This window comes from Pteropus alecto, unplaced genomic scaffold (genome assembly GCF_000325575.1).
Source record: "Pteropus alecto unplaced genomic scaffold, ASM32557v1 scaffold120, whole genome shotgun sequence".
Classification (NCBI taxonomy): Eukaryota; Metazoa; Chordata; class Mammalia; order Chiroptera; family Pteropodidae; genus Pteropus; species Pteropus alecto.
This window is the reverse complement of record NW_006430061.1, coordinates 1,006,413-1,025,011: the sequence shown is the minus strand read 5'-3', so window position 1 is coordinate 1,025,011 and position 18,599 is coordinate 1,006,413. Positions and strand designations below refer to the sequence as shown.

General features: G+C 50.9%; 1 protein-coding gene across 9 annotated transcripts in view; it reads right to left on the bottom strand.

Moving 5' to 3' along the window:
* Positions 1-2,510: 2,510 nt before the first annotated feature.
* The window catches only part of PLEKHA7 (pleckstrin homology domain containing A7), a 123,089-nt gene continuing 107,000 nt past the window's right edge, over positions 2,511-18,599 (bottom strand). For 3 of the 9 annotated variants that reach the window (XM_015589625.2, XM_025046390.1, XM_015589639.2), the window contains 9 exons: positions 16,906-17,094; positions 16,690-16,807; positions 14,712-14,815; positions 13,913-14,113; positions 10,904-11,062; positions 8,597-8,730; positions 7,700-7,842; positions 5,931-6,041; positions 2,879-3,873 (listed from right to left, as the gene is read on the bottom strand). In XM_015589625.2, the coding sequence (XP_015445111.1) occupies positions 5,941-6,041; positions 7,700-7,842; positions 8,597-8,730; positions 10,904-11,062; positions 13,913-14,113; positions 14,712-14,815; positions 16,690-16,807; positions 16,906-17,094 (1,149 nt within the window). In that variant the 3' untranslated portion in view covers positions 2,879-3,873; positions 5,931-5,940. Of the gene's footprint in view, positions 3,874-4,917; positions 4,971-5,930; positions 6,042-7,699; positions 7,843-8,596; positions 8,731-10,903; positions 11,063-12,434; positions 12,984-13,912; positions 14,114-14,711; positions 14,816-16,689; positions 16,808-16,905; positions 17,095-18,599 lie in introns of those variants that run through there. The other 6 variants (XM_025046384.1, XM_025046387.1, XR_003046128.1 and 3 more) reach the window with 5 other exon arrangements.

Here is an 18,599-nt window from a genome sequence, read left to right as displayed (position 1 = left end):
AGCCCCTCCTGGTTGGTCGGCACCCTCCAACCACACCCGCACCCTCCGCTGAGCAGGCATGTCCACCCTTACTCATGACCTCTCTCCAGCCTCATCTGCATCTGACATCCCTTGTTGGGCTGTGGCAGAGAATACTCAACAGACTCATATTAAAAATGCCCTTTAAAATACAAAAGCTTTGAACTAAAGAAATACCTAGCAAAGTTTTCATGGAAAGTTCAGATCTGCTGGTTCAATTCACTACACTTAGATGCACCTTTTCGAATAATAGGGAAAAAATGTAACAGGGTCAGACCCAATCAATATGCTTGTTCAAACGGAATTGCGGGGACTGTGATGTGCACACATTTGTACTCTGCCTTTGTACCCCGCCACTCGCTCTGAAGAAAGGTTTCTTTGCTCGGAGAGCAATGAAAGTGGTCGCCTTTGGAGTGGAGGCAGCAAAGCAATGGCATGTTTACCGGGCCGGGAGGGGCTGCCATTTTTCACATCCCCCAGCCTTGTCTCTTTGTTCTTTTCATAACGGCGCAAAATCCACATGGGCCAAGTTCTTCACACACCCAGGTGTCTGATGCTGAAGTGGAAGCAGAGGGCTCCCAGCATTTGCCTGCCACGTCTCAGAAATGTGATTTGCGGATTAGACAAATAATTTGCTGCTTCGTTCCCACCCTTGGTGCGAACAAAAAAAAGGACTTGCCATGGAGTACTGTACTGCAGTTGGGGAAACCGCCCAAAGCTTAAGATCAACTCTTATCTGGCTGAGTCAGGGTCCACATCTGTCCACTCCCTGCCCCTTCCACCCTCAAGCCGACTTTGGACACACAGAGGCTTCCCTGGCCTTAGACTACAACCTACAACAGCCAGGAAAATTCTGGAGAACCCAGCTTAACTGAAGATAGCCAACTGGGGAAGGGGGCTAAAGGCAATTTACGCCCCACAGCCAGACACATAGACAGGCAGATTGAATGATGGGAGCAAACAAAAGGCTATTTTTCACCATCCCCATCAGTTTGGGCACATCTCAATGTCAATCATCTAAACACTGCTCTGGACATGTCAGGAGGCTCAAGGGGGGATTAGGAAAAGCTTTTATTCCCAGCTCCTATATTTCAAATTAGATCTTAAAATGTTTTCATTGTCTTCAACCTAGGCCCAGATTAAAGTTAAAACTCAGGAGTGGATGCTAACAATAGATGCAGAAGCAGCACACTCACATCCCCTTTTATCAACCATAATCCTATCATTTAAAACACTGCTCAGGTTCTGTGGTCTCCTATAAATAAGCGAAGCTGAAATCGTGGGCCACGTGGAGTCTCCCAGTCTTCCCCACCTGGAGGGTCCCTGGTCAGCGAGTACTTTCACAGATGGCCCCATCTTACCTCAAGTAACAAGAGTCCTCCCAAGGGGTTTGAGAAGGGGACTATGCCACGTTGCCTGTTTATACATGATGCAGCTGGAACGTACCTTTTCCAAACTGCGCGTGCTCTTCATCGAGTCTGAGTTTGGGACCTGTCATGCTCTCTGAATATTGAAATTGGGGCCACGCTTCTTACAGAACAGGCTGTACCTCTTTCCTGCTGGAGCTGGAGAGAACAGTTAGAGAGTCGCCATGTTCCCTCTTACACAGGATTGTGTGTCTGAAACAAACTGAGACCAACAGTAAGAAAACCACTGACATGTTTTCCAGAGAAAAGGTCTACAGACAGCAACTTGTGTTAGGGTATCGCCCTCTGTACCTTGTTTTTTCTCTTTTGCACTCAGTCGTGGAGGAAGCCTCCTCCCTCTAACCCTCTTCCATCTGTTATGGAGATATCTCCAAGTAATGTTTAAAACAAGAGGGTGCTTTTTATTTTAAAATTCAAAAAGAAATCGGTAGCTAAAAGAGCAGCAGTGTCCTCTGTTCAGAATGCCTTGGAATCTATTTCCCCCAGTTCAAATAACTGGAAAGTTACTCTAAATCTCGGGTGCTCTTCTTGGCAACAGAGAAAAATTGCTATAACAACAAACTTGGAAATATACGCAACCCTAAACTGAACTGGCCTCTTGCCTTCTGCTTTAAGCATTTGTCAGAAGTCAAAATGAATTAAATACAAATCTAGTTTGCAATGGTCCGTCACTAACCCACCTCGTTGGCATGAGCACACGGCGTGTGGGTTGGAAGGGGGCCACTGGCATCCCTCCTGCTTTCCTGGGTTGCAGTCTGCCTGCCAAACCAGCCCCACAGGGAGTCCATAGCCCGGTGGCTCCTCCACAGGGGTGGGGGACACCCTGAGCAGCAGCGGGGGTCCAGAAGCACAGGCCTTCTTCCCCTAGGCCTCCGAAGTCAATCAAGTGTCAAGGAACTGTCATCAGGAGAAACTTTTCACAGGTGAACACAAGCAGGATCAAGAACTGACAGTGGGGATTTTCCAAAGAAATGGAGAAAAAAAACTAACACAGGCGACTCACGAGAACAGAGCCAGCAAGAGGCAAGAAGTCTATCAGGTTAATATTTTAATCTGTACATCACATTTTTTTTTTTTTTTGCAAACCATTACGCTTTTATTTAAATTAACTTTTCTTGCAAAATATTCATTTCATTTTTCCAACAAAATCTTATAAAGGCAAAAATAAAATCTTATTTTGGCAAATGTCATGAAGTCGATACTGGCAGCATATGGAGTTAGTTAAAAATAGACGTCAATTTCTAAATATAGTCAAGATTTTTTTCTGACCATAGTCAAAGACAAATTTCCACTTAAAGTGTGGCTCCACCCAATGGAGGTCCCCCCCCCCCCTTTAAACATTTTCTGTATGCGGAATATCATGAGCTTATGACTTAAATAAAGGGCCTGGCTTGGCAACCCCTTCCTCATTTTGGGCTGGAAGTCAAGTCGAAGTCCTGCCATCATGGCCCTGCTGGCTGCTGGCCGTGAGGGATGGTGGGGACACACTGCCAGCCCTCCTGCCACCAGGCCAAGTCCTAGGAAAACTGACTTAGGTTCTCCAGGGGCAGGCAGCAAAGCTCCCAGGATCCCTATCACAGCCCAGTGTGGTGTCAAGCAGGTTTAGGTGGGTGCCACCCAGTCTGGGAGTTTATTGCTTATGATATAATAAAAGGTGCTTCCTCTCACCTTTTCTATATTTCAAAGTGAATTTTTTTAATTAAGCAAACTACTTTTTTTCCTTCCTAAGAAGAGCCCTTCGCTGAGACAACCTCATGGGCAGGTTGGGAGCCAAAACTCTTGACAACACTGTTGCCCCGAAACCAAACCCCAGGGGTCAAGGCACAGACTTGGGCTCCACACGCCATCCCAGTGGAGTGTGACACCCCAAAGCAGGTCACCAGGCCAAGGGCTCCTCACTCCCCAGGATGCACACTGATGAACCTATTGCTGGAATCCACCAGAGGAACATTCTCAAATCCGACCTTCACCTGAGTTCATCGGATGTTGGAATGGCCTCTGCTTACTCTGTCCTCCCCCACACCCACACCCACACCCACACCTACCACCCGACGGCCCCTGGATCTGTATGTGCAGCTCCATAATCATGCATGCTCACCTTGCCAGCCACTCAGCCCTTAAGGTGAAATTATAAAATATATTCTGATTTAAAATACAGTGTCAGTATTGTAGTGTGTATCAAAAGTGCGTTTGTCATATGTAAAAAGGAGTGAACTAACACAAGTCGGGGGGTGGGAGTGAGGACCTAGCCCTCATCGACACCCACAGTTGGAGGGCTCCTCCCTCCCTCAGCCAGAACCCCTGCTCGGCTGCAAGGGATTTCCTTGGAGGGGGAAAAGTCAATCTTCTCAGAGGAAGCTGGTTCCACTGGACCCTGGCTCCAGATTTCTCCTCCGCACACTGCGTCACGGGTCAGTCACTGCCTGGGCTGGCAAAAAGCACAGGAGACAATGAGAAACTGGCAGGACCCTGCCCATGTCTGGGGAGCAGGCAGTGGGCAAGTTCACGCACACATGTGACAGGAAATGGGAGGCTGACAGACACAGAGTAGCAGAGCAGAGGGCTGGGGCAATGCGGCCGCTGCGAGGGGACCCTCGGCTTCTAGAACTCACAGGCACTCGAGCTCACCCTTCCTCCAACTCGACCATTTCTAGGCAGTTTGCCACATACGTGCTGACCCCTAAATTGGGTCCCTGCTCTGACAGAGCAAAAAGCCTGAGAAAAGAAGGTTCTGGGGTCCAGTTCTGGCCTCTCTCTTCTTTCGCTGAGTGACTTGGGGTAACTCTGCCAGGCCCCAAGAGCCTTGTCTTTTGTTTTTTGTTTTTTAATCTAAAATCAGAGTGGTCATACCCACCCTCTAACGAGGATTCTGGGAGGTGAGAGGAAATGCAGATGTGCTCTGAAAAGAGCATTAAAAGCCTATTTCACATCCATGGGGGCACCAAAAGCTGGGAGTGCTCTGAAAAGAGCATTAAACGCCTATTTCACATCCACGGGGGCACCAAAAGCTGGGAGAGGACAAGAGCCTCACCCCAGCCTCTGACTTGGACAGTATCACCACACTCGGATCTCTAGGAAAAACTACACACCCGACCGTAGCCCCAGCAAGACTCTGCAGCCTTCACAAAACACCCAGCTGGAGCATTTCCGCGTGGTTCTTCGGTCACAGGATCTCTATTCCACACCCCCCGAGAACCCAGCCCAAGCAGGCCGGCCCCTTCCTTCCTTCTTAGGCTGGCAGGGCCTGCTGGCTCCACCAGAGGCTGGGTAAATGCCCGGGCTGACACCTGCCGAAAACTATGTCCCTCACCCCCCTATGCACACACTCTGCCGCTCACTTCACGCCCTTGTCCTAGTCCAAACACCTGGAGCTCCTAGGGCAGGGGCGCCCAGATGAGTCCATGGGTAGGGATGGAGAACAAAGGCTCTGAGCTCGCAGTGAAGGGGTTCAAATCCTGGCTCTGACACTTACAGCTGTGACTTCTTGGGCAAGTCCCTCAAGGTCTCTGAGCTTCGATTCCTCATCTGTAAAATGTGGGTGAACATCTTCATAGGGTTGTTGCATGGATCAAAGGAGATGCTTGGCACAATGCCTGGCACGCCGTAGGTACTTAACAATGTTAACCGTAAGTATATATAAAGGAAAGAGAGGGGGAAACCCTACAAAATGACAGCGAGGTGAAATATCAGAAAAAGGATGCTGAGACTTCTGATCTGACTTCTCCCTGGCAGGGTGAGGCGACTGGGCTCAGAAGCAATGGGCCCAGGACAAGAACTCGCCACAAGACTGAACCAGAAGCCGGGCCTCCCGAATCCTGGTCCCGTGTTCCTTCCCTAATCCCACACCACCTCTCATCACTAATGCTCACGTGGGGAGGACTCAGAAGGGCTGGTGCTGGAACCTTCTGAATGGCTGAGGGCCAGTTTCACATTGCCCTGGGCGGCCTCTCCGTGAAGCTTCCCTTCCTCTCCACCCTAAGGTGCTCAAGTGACTAAAAGGGCAGTCCTAGTCCTTGCATGGGCACTGATTCCCTGTGACCTACAGTGAGGCCACAACCCCTCACAGGGCCCCAGTTTCCTCATCTGTAAATTGGACTTTTCCAGTCTTCCAGTTCTTCAATTTCTTTGGCCAAAGCCTCGAGCGGTTGAGCTAAGTCTTCCTTTCCAAGCGGCCCCGATCCTCTGCACTCTCCTGGCCGCGGGAAGGAGAGCAGGGTGAGGAGGGGTGCGGTTTAGCTCTTGAGATTTCTGGGAGGTGGGAGGCTTGGATCTTACGGTCTCTACTGTATTAGAGCTACTGAGGGTGCAGTTTCTAAAACACATCAGCCCCCCACCTGCCTACCGGTCCAGGTGGTCTCCCCAGCGGCCGCTTTGCCACAGGAAGGAAGCGTCAGCAGGTGGCACTGCAAACATCTCAGCAACGGAAGGGGGAGGGGCGGGGCATGCACGGCGCCGGGCAGGGGCACGCCAGGCAGGGGCTCTTACTTGGAAGGTGTTAGACAAAGGTGTAGTGGAGTCCGTTGCTTAAGGGGGGGTAAGGTGGCACGGTCCTGGCGGACAGGGGGGCTTTAGGCGGGAGGAGGGCCAGCTGCTGCGCTAGACGGGCACACAGGAATTAAGCGGTGTGTTAGGCTCCCCGTCTGTTCTCGCAGCGCGAGACGCCCCACTTGGCAGGGCTGCGTGGCGTGAGCACTGCCGCCCACCATTAATGGCCTGGGCTTGAGGGGCAGGGGCACATCTGCGGGGCCTGCAGATCCCAGATATGTCTCTGGGATGGGAGAGAGAGCGAGAGGGAAGCAGGGCTGAAGCACAGGTGGCCACTTGGCGGGGAAGTGAGGGTGGCCCTGCTAACTGTTCAGTTTGGGGCCTGCTGGTGGTAAGGAAGCCAGGGACCATAGGCCCACATGGGTAGAGCAAGCACAAGCTGGACAGGAGGGCACTCATGGCTGGGGGGTACCCCCACGGGAACCCTTGGCATGGGGAGGAGCTCGAAATTGCTGGAGTGGGCCACAGGGAGCCCAGGATCATGAGAAGGAGGGGTCTGGGAGAGCCATCTCCTGTCTCCCCCGCCACAAAAAGCCACACTGAATTCTCAGTCCACTCAGTATGTCTTCCAAGGGAGTCAGGACAGCAGAAATCTCAGGGACTCTGTGTAGGATCAGGACATTGGGGCAGAGAACAGGCTTCTGCTGAGATCTCGGCCCCTCCCCTTGGCCTTGGTCATTCCTATGGCTTCTCGAGGCACCATTAAAGCTCTGCTTCCCAGACCAGACTCCCCAGGACAGGTCACCTCAGGACCCTGCTCCCTTGGTCACTTCCAGATCCTTTGGCCAGGGTTGGAATACTGGTGGGGATTGACAGAGCTTCAGGCTCTATGACCACACCTCTCCAGAAGGCCGAGAGCACACCTGCCAAAGGCATCACCTGGCCCACAGCGGCCTCTGCATTTGGGGAGAAACTGTGCCAGGTGAACTGTGAGGGCACACATGGGGAGGGGAGTGGTAGGTGGAGGGAGGAGTCAAGAGTCTCTTTCCTGGCTAAGAAAGCCGTTTTACACATGCACATGTACTTGTAGACCCAGGCATGCAGCACGTACACACGTGCACACACACACACACACTCCCTTTCCACAGTGCTGTTTTTATCCATTGGCTACTTGTAGACCCAGGCATGCAGCACGTACACACGTGTACACACACACACTCCCTTTCCACAGTGCTGTTTTTTATCCATTGGCCGACAAAGTCCCACTTCCCTAGTCCTGCTTTCTGGCACATGTCACTCACCCTAAGGTGAATGACAGCTTTGATTTGGAGACCAAAGCAGGGGTCCCAGGGAGGACAAGAAGGCCCCATTCTGCCTTGCAAGAAATTCAAGCACCAACGGCTCTGCTGGCCCCCGTTATGAGGCCAGAAACCACAGCCTTGGCCCCTGGCTCAGAGGCCTGAAAAACCTGTTCTTAACCAACAATCTCAGAGAAAGCGGAGTAGTAGCATTCTCCAGATTGAAGAATGAGCAAGAGAGACCCCCTCTCCCAGGCCTTCCTCTGACACTCCTGAGATGCAGGCCCCTCCACTGCCTGGCCTGCCCCACATCACCTTCTGAGCCCTGTGGTGTTCATGGGACAGGAGAACACACCACTGGCTCTTGACTACCAAGCTCGACACCTGGTTTCCCTGACAGGCCCTGTGGGCCCTGGGCCGCAGGGGCAGAGAGTAGGACCCAGCCTTGGAGGCTGGCTTCTATGGCCTCACCTGCCACCTGCTTGCTGCGCTGGGAGGCCTCGGAGGCCAGGGCGTAGGAGATGTTGATGATGCGCTCCTGCTCCTGCAGCTGCGAGTCCAGGTCGGCCACGCTGTTCCGGTCCTGGCCTGAGGCCGGCTGCAGGTTGCACATGCTGCAGGAGGGCCAGAAAGCAGGCTGTGGGCCCCCGCCACCCCGGCATCCACCCCAGGAGAGGAGGGGCTTCCTGGCTTAAAGGATCTCATTCTTGTAAGGGTTATCAGATAAAAACGGTCTACACTCTCTCTAGACACAGGTATAGGTGCTTCTCCCCAAATACCTAAACAATCCCAGCCTTGTTCCTTCTCTGGGAAAAATCACAGACCTCGAGGTAAGTGCTCCAGCTCTGGGCTCCTGTTAAATCCAAGTGTGAAACAGCTACCTTAGCTCTGAATGGAAGGCCCTCAAACACCAGGTTTACATTTGAGAAGCTATGAAAGCTGAGGGGACAGGAAAGCCACTTCTTAGGGGCCCATCACAGCCTCCTAGGAAATGGCCAAGGCCCCTGGCACCTCGGGACAAGTCTGGAGCCCCTGGCTCTGGTCTGCGGGTCTGTGTGCGAGAATAGGGGCCCTAACGCTGGGAGCTACAACTGTGTCCACTTTACTGCCATACTTGGCTTCATCCCAGCACTTGCCAGGGTCACTGGACGTGGGATGAGCCTTCTATGAGTGTTTCGGCACTTCCCAGATAACCCGGGCAAGCTTCTTCGCCCATCTGCTGGTGACGTGCTGAGTGCCAGCCTTCCCGTTCCAGTGAGGAGGCCTGGCTAAACACACACCTAGCCAGCTTGCCCAGGGCCTTCCCAACAGACACCCCAGGGGTCGGGGCTGGCGGGCTGCCAGAACCTGGGCAGCGCGAGTGCAGACCTGGACCGGGCGAGGATGTTGCGGATCTTCTCAGCTTTGCGGTACCGCGCCTGCAGCTCCTCTAGGCTGGGCGGCTCTTCGGGATCCAGCTCCACGTAACGCTCGGGGATGGGGACCTTCTCTGGTTTGGACAGCTAAGGAGAGGACCAAGAGGTGGGCAGAGGCTCAGATGTTTGGGTTCGGGACCTGCTCCCCACCCTGTCCCCCATGAGGAAGCACACATTGCCCACAGAGGTTAAGTGACTTGCCAAGATCACATTGGCAGTCCATAGTCTACGTTCTTTCCACTATACCAGAAAGCACCTACAGGCTAAGGGGAGGGGAGGGGGAGACAAACAGCTGGACTAGAAGCCCTCAGGATAAAATGATCATCCTCCATGCCACCCTCAACGTGAGCTGGACCTTGCCAGCCTCTCCAGCCACACGGTCGCACCATGTGGCCTCTGTCCTCGCTCGCTCCTCTGCCTGGGACACTCTTCCTCTGTTCCATAGACTCTTCCTCATCATTCCCACCTCATCTCCAGATGCCTTCCCTGACTGAACTGTTATTCCCTCCACTTTTCTGTTTGTCTCTCCACTGTCTGTGCAAGGACCTGGCACCTAATAGTCTATCACTAAATACTCCTTGGATGGGTGGACAGATAGGTGCATAGATGAATGAGTAGGTGGATGGGTGGGTGAGGTGAGTGGATGAAAGGATGGCTGAGTAGATGGCTAGGTAGTTGCATATAAGGAAGTGATAGTAATTTCTGTCTCTACGAAAGCTCCTCAGATATAGACAGGAGGCAGCCATGCTTATCTATTGTTTCTAGAGGAAAATGGGCCCTGACTCCTCCCCACCACTCTCTCTCACAAACCCAGTAGCAACCTCAGCTTGGTGAAAACTCTCTAAGAAAACTAAAGGCAACTTTTATACATTCCAGGGAATTTTTTCCTCCTTGGGCTACAACGGCACATTAAAATGGGGCTGGTTGAAGCTTCTAAAAACAAGCTAAATCCGATCCCTGGGCAAATCTGGACTTGAATTAAACCCAGACAACCCTTTCATTCTGGTGAAAGATGTCAAGAAATAAGCTCTTCTCTGTTGTTTCCAATGAGGGCAGATCCAGAGGAGGAAGTAGATTACATTGTAGCAGGAGGGATTTAGGTTAGAGATAAGGAAGGACTTTTTCCCCTGGCTGGCAGGCCAGTCAGGACACTAAAGCAAGCAATTTCATTGCCAAGACAGCATGTAGAAGCTTCTTTTGTGAATCTGAGAAAGTACAGACCTTTGGCTATTTCAGAGGTGCCAAACAAAAAAGGGTCTAAGGACATGGAACTCATTAAGCTCTGGAGCCCCAGCTGACCCCAGAAGTCATCCTCCAGAGGTGTCAATTTGCCCACATGCCGCTAAACCTATCCTTCATGTGGTGAGAGCAGTTCCTCTTATGAAGTTTCAGGCCAGGCAAGTCCTCATACAAATGTTTTTGGGATATCTGTAGGCCACTGCATGTTTCATTCAACAGTTATCATTCAGCAAATATTTATGGAGCACCTACTTTGTGCAGATCTAGTTCTAGAGGGACAAAAGTAAACCAAATAGTCATTAGACTCTGTCCTACAGAGCTTATAAAAGACACAGTAGGCCGCAGGAGACCACCCTTTGTCTCAAAGACCCTGAGTCTGTCACTCTCTGATTCCCTTTCTCTTCTCCTGAGACGTTCCTGATTGCGAGTGATCCAGGGGTTACTTGCTTTCCTAGGCCTGTCTGTCATGATATATTTAAGCCAGCAGAGGGCGCCAAAAGAATTCACACCAGAACTGTGCAGGTCTCCTAGTCTCAGCCATGGCTGGAAATCTCATCTGTGACTTTCAAACACAGCCCCCATTCTCCCTAAATCCTCTTGCCCAAGTCGACCTGACTGGGCCAGTTGCAAGGCCATCCCCAGGTTTTCTGGAGAATGTTTTCTAATAATAATTACCTCATCACATGCCTACTTTGTGCGGGTTTTGTACTCACCACCTTCTGATCATTCCTAATCCTCCGGGCAACACACTGAGTCAGTTAATCCCCCTCATAACCCACTTTACCATCGAGAAAAACAAGGTACAAAGAGGTTAAATGACTTGTCCCAAATTACAGAGAGATACAGATTTGAATCTGCATCAGGACACTGGGCTTTTATTGTCTCGAGCTGCTATCCATCCTATCTTCTGGGCCACAATGAAGCCGAGCCTTGTCCCCATTCAGCACAACACCCCTCAGTGCCACTGGGGGCCCAAAGGCCATGCCTCCTCGAGGAGCATGAAGGAAACCCCTGCCCTCACCTCTCTGCTGATGTCCAAGTCATAGTCTTGTGGTTCCAGGTCCAACTCAGTGACAGGCATAGCCTGCACTTTCAACCAGCCATTCTCCTCCTTGTCCTTTCTTCCCCCTTGCATGGCCCGGTCCAGCAACTGCAGGTCAAAGTCCTGCTCGCGTTTCCACTGGCAACAGAACAAGAGGGTAAAATGTAGTCACTTTCTGACTGCTCCAGGAGCCATGCCGGTCCCCTTCTGGATGGGTCTCGCAGGTCCTGGTGTCCTTGGGAAGATGGACCTGGCCTGCGACTCACTGGGGAAAAGCTGTGTGACCACAGACCTCAACCTCCTCACCTCTAAAACAAGGCAAACAGTTTTATGACACATGTAGTCCTTGCTATATGCCGTAACTGTCCGTGTAACGGAGGATGAGGCATCTGTCCCTTTTCTACAGCCTGATTCCAGACTGATTTCTCTCTGACCTGGATCCCCCGAGGGTTCAAATATGCACTCCAGGGCACAGGTCAAAGACCCACAACCTTAGACTCACAATGGTCCCCGGGGATACAGGAGGCTCCCGGGTCCAAGAGGGTGACCCCAAAACAGAACCTGGGACAGAGCTCCAGAGGAGAGATTTGCCCCTTCTGCTGCCCCACAGTCATGAAGGCTTTCTGATTCAGGGGCCATACGTCTCAGCTCAGAAATCATGGAATAGCCAAGGGCCTCGCTAATGGGTATTCCCGACAGGATACATTGAGGAGTGGGGGTACTGAACCCACAATGGGGCTGGGGAGGTCCAAGCAAGAACAGCTTGGGGTCGGTGAGGCAGATAAACCTCTGCGTATCACGGCATCTATTTGGGGCAGGTTTTAAGTTAGGAAAAGAGAAAAAGAAACCATATAAAATCGAAATGCTAAATCAAATGCAATATTTCCAAGTCTGTTCCTCACTATCAACCTTTTAACAAATGTCTCCTCATATAAGGAAAATCTAACTGGCCATTTCAAGATCCAAGCACAACTGTGTAGCTCCGCGGCAGCCTTTCTAATCACCTGTGGCCCGCATCCTCACAGGCCTTTGACGCTGAGCAGGTTTCGAGAGAAGGGAACAGGCTCAAAGCCTCTCTTCTCTTGAGCAGAAGCCAAGCAGGTGCTTCACGATCCCAGGTCACCTCCTCCCTCCCACCACATCCCTCACAGAGCCCCAAGCAGTCACAATTTTCTTCGATGACCCCACGAGTCCCCCCAAGGATCCAAACCCATAGCCATATCCTTACATATCACCCATTCAAGCACAAGCTCTCAATGCTGATTCCAAATCAATGTAATTGCTCTTAAGTGATGGTTTCCAATCACGGTATGAAAGGATTAAATGGTTGATATTTCAGAAGTGAAAAATTAATTTAATGATTCACAAAGGAAAAGCACATTTTCTTACACGCTCACAGTTGCCCCAGATAGAGACAAGCCCTCATTTAAACCCGGCCTGATTGTTTCCACAAACAGAAAAAGATCACTAGGCTCTACAGTGTATCCTGGGGAAGAACCACGCCAATCCATTATCATTAAACAACACATTTATTGGCGTTGATACAGAGACTGACACAAGTCTTTTTTTTTAAGAGAGAAATTACAAGGTATTCAAGTTACGATTTTTAGATAAACTTTCTACATTTGAGACATCGGGTTGTAAAAGGTCAGTGTTACCCCATGTGACATTTGCTTATAAAGTTTAGAAGTTACTGGCTTTGCAGCTTTTCAGGATATGAGTGTCCTGGGTCTTACTCCTTTGGTGTCTGAGCTAACAGCTGCAGAGAGGCCTTGTGGATACAGAACATATCCTGCTATCTATTCAAGTTATTAAATACTAGAAACACAAAAATTTTTTCCACAAGAAATTATGTGATGAGACTGGACCACCTTCCACTTGGTAGAATTTATTCAAATGTACAATCGCCGAAGTCCGTGCCTACTGTCCAGGTGTAAGGCATGGACTTTGATAAATTCATAAGGTGCAGACCTCTGCCAATGACCACGACCCTCGGGTGGCAGGTTGGCTCAGTCCTGCGCGGTGGCTTTTGGGATGAGTGAATTACGAGTCAGTAGGCCTGCATGAAGGGCACAGCAGAAAGGTGAGTCACACGTGGGAATGCTCGCTAGGCTACGGAGACAAGAGCTGCTATTACAAGCCCAGTAATGAAGAGCACAGGCCAGTTAGAGAATGTTCAATGCAAATTAGAAGCTTCTGTAAACACAATCAGGCAGGATTAGAGAGGCAACGAGCGGTAACACTAAAAGCAAAAGAGCTTGTGCAATGAATTAGGGAGAGAAGAGTCAGGCTAGAGGTCTAGGGAAACACTGGATTTCAAACAACAGGGAAAAGTCACATGGGATGTTTCCAAAAGGGACCGAAGGCGACCGTGGGCAGGGTGCAGTGCCTGTAAGCACCACCAGGGGGCAGCACAAATTCCCTGGCTCTCCTCGGGCACCAGGAGGCCAGTCAGCACCACAAGCGGTGGGAGACCACAGCCCTGAGTAGTGGGACATGACCCTGTGCTCAGTTGCCCCACAGGGCATCCACTTGGACGTTGGAGAGGCTGGTTGGCTGTGCTCCTCCTCATCAAATTATATCACCGTCTTCCTCCTCCACTCCTCAAATCCTTGAACCCTGTACATAATCCCAAATCCTTGATTAAGCTGAGAGACTCTGAATGCCTACAAAGGCCCCTTTGAAATTCAGCTCAGAGAACTGACTTTGGACATTTTCTCTGGTTCCTATGCTCCTGCCGTGACAGTCTCACTCCTACTCTGGTTCCGGGTTACACTCTGACCAGGTCACACCTGTCTTGCTTTGTGGACAAAACAGCCCCGTGGGATGTTCTCTGAACCATCTGTCCAGGTGTAAGGCATGGACTTTGATAAATTCCATCTAGTCAATGGCCCACTCTCTCAGGGGTGTAACGAGCTTGTGTTTGGAGGACTTGGGGAAGCTCTGCTCCCTGTCCCAGCCCCGCCTGCCTGGACTCTCCTAACATACTGAGCCGAGATCTCCAGGGAGTGGCTGGCTGAGGTAGCGGGACACGGGCAGACTCGGCCTCTCCCCTTGGCTCAGCGTCCTCTTTCGCTCGCGGACCAGGGCCTTCTGGTGCCGCTTCATGCGCTCAAGCTGCTCCTCCGCAGTCATCCTGCCCCGCTGGTGGTCCCCTGAGTACAGGCGCTCCAAGGCACTCCTGGGTCTCTGAGGAGGAAGGGGTGAGAAATGGAGCAGCTGGGCGGGGAACAAAGAGGGCAGCCACCCGCTGGCTTCATTCCCATCCTTTGTCTCTTTCACACACACACATACACACTCATTCACTCGATCTAGTTGGGTTCCTCTCAGCCATAGAGAACCCATACTCTAAGCACATTCATGGACATGATACCCCAGCCCTCACAGGCTGTCTGGGCAGCACCCCATTCTGCAGATGCAGACACCAAGGCCTAGGCCCATCCACTCAGGTATACATGCAGCACATGATGAGGTCAGAACTCAGGATGCAGACGTCCTGGGCCCCCTCCTGTGAGCCTGACAGGCTGAGAAGAAAGACGTGTGGCGGGGGCGGGAGGGGGGGCGGTGCTCAGGAAATGGAAAGGGTAGCATGATGCCCTTTTTGGTAGGCAGTGGGAAACACATCACTGAGCACATGGTGACAGGGACCCTGAGCTCAGGAGGGGCTGAGGTCACCTCAGAGGCCATCTCCAGGGCTCAGAGGATCACCAATCATTATCCCCCTTGGAGCCCTTCCCTCTGTGCATAATGGAGCAGTGAGCTCCTCCAACTTCTCAAGGCCACTCACAGGGAAGGTCATCTTGCTGCTTTCGGTATTCAGACCCCTCCGGAGGGTGACGTAGGGAGCAATGGTGGACGACTGCTGGAGCCTTGATGTGGACCCTGAGAGCCCTTTTGGAGGAAAGAGAAATGCAAGTGTATTTGTGGTGAGGTGGACAGGCCGACGGCCCCCTCCAATCACTTCTGCTCCTGTGAGGGGACCAGAGGGCCCAACCAACAACCCACTCTTCTTCCTCGCCAGGGCCTGGAAGAGCGAGGCTCCAGGTAGAGGATGAGGGGCCAGCCCAAGGGTATCCTCTGTCCCCAATAGGGGACAGTGTCCCTATAGATCTGTGGGCTACCTTAGTCTTCCTTCACACGCAGAAGACCGGGGCTGCTTGGTAGGTAGAAAGGGTGGAGGGATAGGAATGCCCTCATCCCTTTTCTAATGAACTTACATGCATCCAGCTCAGATGTCCCACCTGTGTGAAGGTTTCTTAAATGCCCCCGGCAGAATCAGTTATCTCCCACATACCTGTCTAACTAGACTGCAAATTTAATAACGCCTGATTGACTGAATGAATGAATGAGTAAATGAAGGGAAAGAAAGTGATGCCAAACATTTACTGAGCACTTACTATGTAACAGGGCAGTCACTGTTTATAGATTTTGTCCCACTGGCCCTACATAGCAAGCATTACTTAACTATTGTAGAGGTGCACAGTCTAAGGCTCAGAGAGGATAAGAGAAGCAGCGGCTGACCATGTGCTTCCCATGTCTGGCTCTTATGGCTTTGAGGAATCGCCTCAACCTGGCTGGCTGGTGCCACGGCTTGTGCTTTCTCCACTAGCAGTGATTCTCATCAGGGGTGGTCCCCAACTATTGGAAATAGGCATCCTGCTGACAGAAGACACCACTAGCATTTAGCACGTGGGAACGAGAATGATAAATTCTCTGCAATGCCCAGGGAATTCCAAGCAACAAAGAATTGTCCTGCCCAAAATGTCACCAATACTGCCATGGATAAACACCCCTAGGCCATACTAAATGAAAGGTTGTACCATAATGAATGAAAGCACAGTGTCAACGGTTGCTGTGGCCCCAACTCAGCAAAATCCAGAGCCCACGCCCTGCAGAGACACAGCAAGCCTTGACACTGTGGTGGTCTGGGAGTCATACAACCCCACAGGCGCCGGAACCATGGCTGTGTGTCCTTCTGCATCCACACCCAGCCAGTGGGAGAAAGCGCCTGACCACGGGGAACAGGTGAGAGGAACAGATGAGGGAGTGTGGTCCACCTGCTCAGGGGTTCCAGGAGGCCTCGATTAAGAAAACTTCTGAGAAAGAGTATGGCTCTGGGAAAAATGGGATATGGTGAGCCTAAGGGCCAGAGTCTGTTCCCACCTCCATCTTACAAGGATAGGGGAAGAGAGTAAGAATGAAGCCCAATTGAGAAAACTGTTTGTTTAAAGAAAGGATTTATTGAGTCTTAGAGTGACACAGAAGAGGAAATAACACTTTGAACGCCTGAGATGACCAAGCTGATGCAGTCACCAAACATCCCCACCTGCAGGGTACAGTGGCTCTGGAGCCAGAATACTGGGATTGGATTCTGGCTCCATCACTTATTAGCTAACTGGCAAATTACTTAATTTCTCTGAGCCCTAGTTTTCTTATCTCTAAAATGGGGATAATAATAGTACTTCCCTCATAGGATTATTATGAGTATTAACTAAGTGAATATAAAATGTTAAACACAACACAGTGCCAAGCTTTATAGTAACGGCTACTGTCATTATTTCCAAAACCAGATGTGATAAAGAGAAAGACAATCGGGATGTGGGCCATAGGAAGGAAGGACAGAGCCCAGCGCTCCCTGATGGCTGCTGCCCATGCTATGATCCAAAGCTGCACAGAAGAGTCCAAGGTGCTGGATGAGGGTTGGGGAGCAGTGGTTGGTAGTGGTGGGGGTTCCCAGAAAGCCTGCATGGAGAGTGTTGCCTTACCTCTGCCTGGCAACGTCTGGTACCTGCTTTCAGGGCCCACGAGTCCCAGGGAAGTTGGGGCCGTGTCCCCACTGAAGGTCGCCAGCTCAGGCTCGCTAACGTATGATCGGAGCTCCACCTGCAGGCAAAGTCTGAGGTGGTCATACCTGCCCAGCATCATGCCACCTCCCTCTCCCAGCCCACGTTGGGGCAAACTCTAGGGTCCTCCCTGCTCACCCTCGAGTCCCCGTTCACACACTGCCCCTGCTCCCGGTCTCGCTTCCTCTCATCCGACTGCCGCTTGAGGCCCCTCACTGAGGTGTGCCGGATGATGGTGGCCTCCTTTGGCAGAGGTGGCACGGCCGGTGGCTGGTCCTCAGGGCTGTAGAGCTCAGGGAGTGGGGGCCTGGGAGGTGCCTCGTCTTCCTGCTCAGAAAAAGGACCATAATCAGTGTCCAGTGAGAGGGAGCTGGGGGCCCAAAGGGCCAGAACAGGACACCTCGGGCCTGCAGAGCATGACCACTTCAGCCCAAACATGCCAACATTTCCCCTGGCTGAGCTGTAAAGAAAGGGGATGGCTCTGATCCAACTCCATTCTTCTCTTGGATGCACACATTTTTCAAAGTGTTACTTATATATATTGTGTCCCCAGCTCCTGAACGTAGGTTTCCTGGGTCCATGCCCTTATTCCACTTGTGGAGAGCACACCACGGAGGGAGCAGGCTGGCGACTCTGCACTTATTGGTAGGTCTGTGACAGCGCACCCCCGCCCTGCCTAAGAACAAACATCTGCCCCCTCCGCAGCTCTCAGACCGAGTCACTCACCGTCCCTGCACAGTCTTGGGATCCCTCTGGGCTCTCTGAGCACCAGCAGTTCCCAACCCTGACAAGATCTCAGAATCACCAATTTCTAAAAAGTCCCCCTGCCCAGAAAGATAAACACAAACACTACCATAGACTGAAGGGAATAGAATATCTGGAGACAGAGGGTGGGAGGGAGACATTTTATTGGTTTTTTTAATATATCTTTTGATTTTGCACCCTTTGAGAGTATTATCTAATAAAAAAGTAAACAACATTAAATTCAAGAAAATAAGCCGATAAAAATGAAAGAACTATATAGCTACATGCAATAATGTGACTTAATTACATACACATAATATTGAAGAAAAGATGCAAGATACAAAAGAATAAACACAGTATTATATACAGGCAAAATTAAAGTATTTGGAGATTCAAACATAGGTAGGAAAACTTAAAAAAATAAAAAAAAAAAAAAAAAGGCAAGGAAATTATCCAAAAAGTCAAGAAAGTGGTTATCTCCAGCAGAAAGGGCCTGCACTGGGAGAGGACACCCGAGGGCTTCAGGCTGCTGCAAAGCTCTATTTCTTGGTCTGAGTGTTGGTATAACAGTGGTCTATTATTATTTGTTAAATTATATATTCATGCTTTATCAATTTCTGGATGAATATCATTATTTCACAAATACAAAACAAGCAAACAGTAATAAAAAAAAAAAATGGTGAACCTGGTGAACATATATACATTATAGGAGGGGAGAGAAGACCCCCAGTGACCCTGGTGGTAACCCAAGTTGAAAAGCCCTGCTACAGAGGACCAAGAGTCTCTGTGATTTTCTATTCCAGGGGTCCCCAACCCCCAGGCCATGGGCCGGTACCAGTCTGTGGCCTGGCAGGAACCAGGCTGCACAGCAGGAGGTGAGTGGCAGGCGAGTGAGCCAAGCTTCATCTGTATTTGCAGCCGCTCCCCAGCGCTAGCATCACCACCTCAGCACCACCTCAGATCATCAGGCATTAGATTCTCATAGGAGCACCAGTTTCTGGTACCATAAAGGTTGGGGACCGCCAGTTTAAAGCACAGCCCAGTAAAGCACATTTTTAATGAATATTCTGATAGTTCTGATGCAAGAA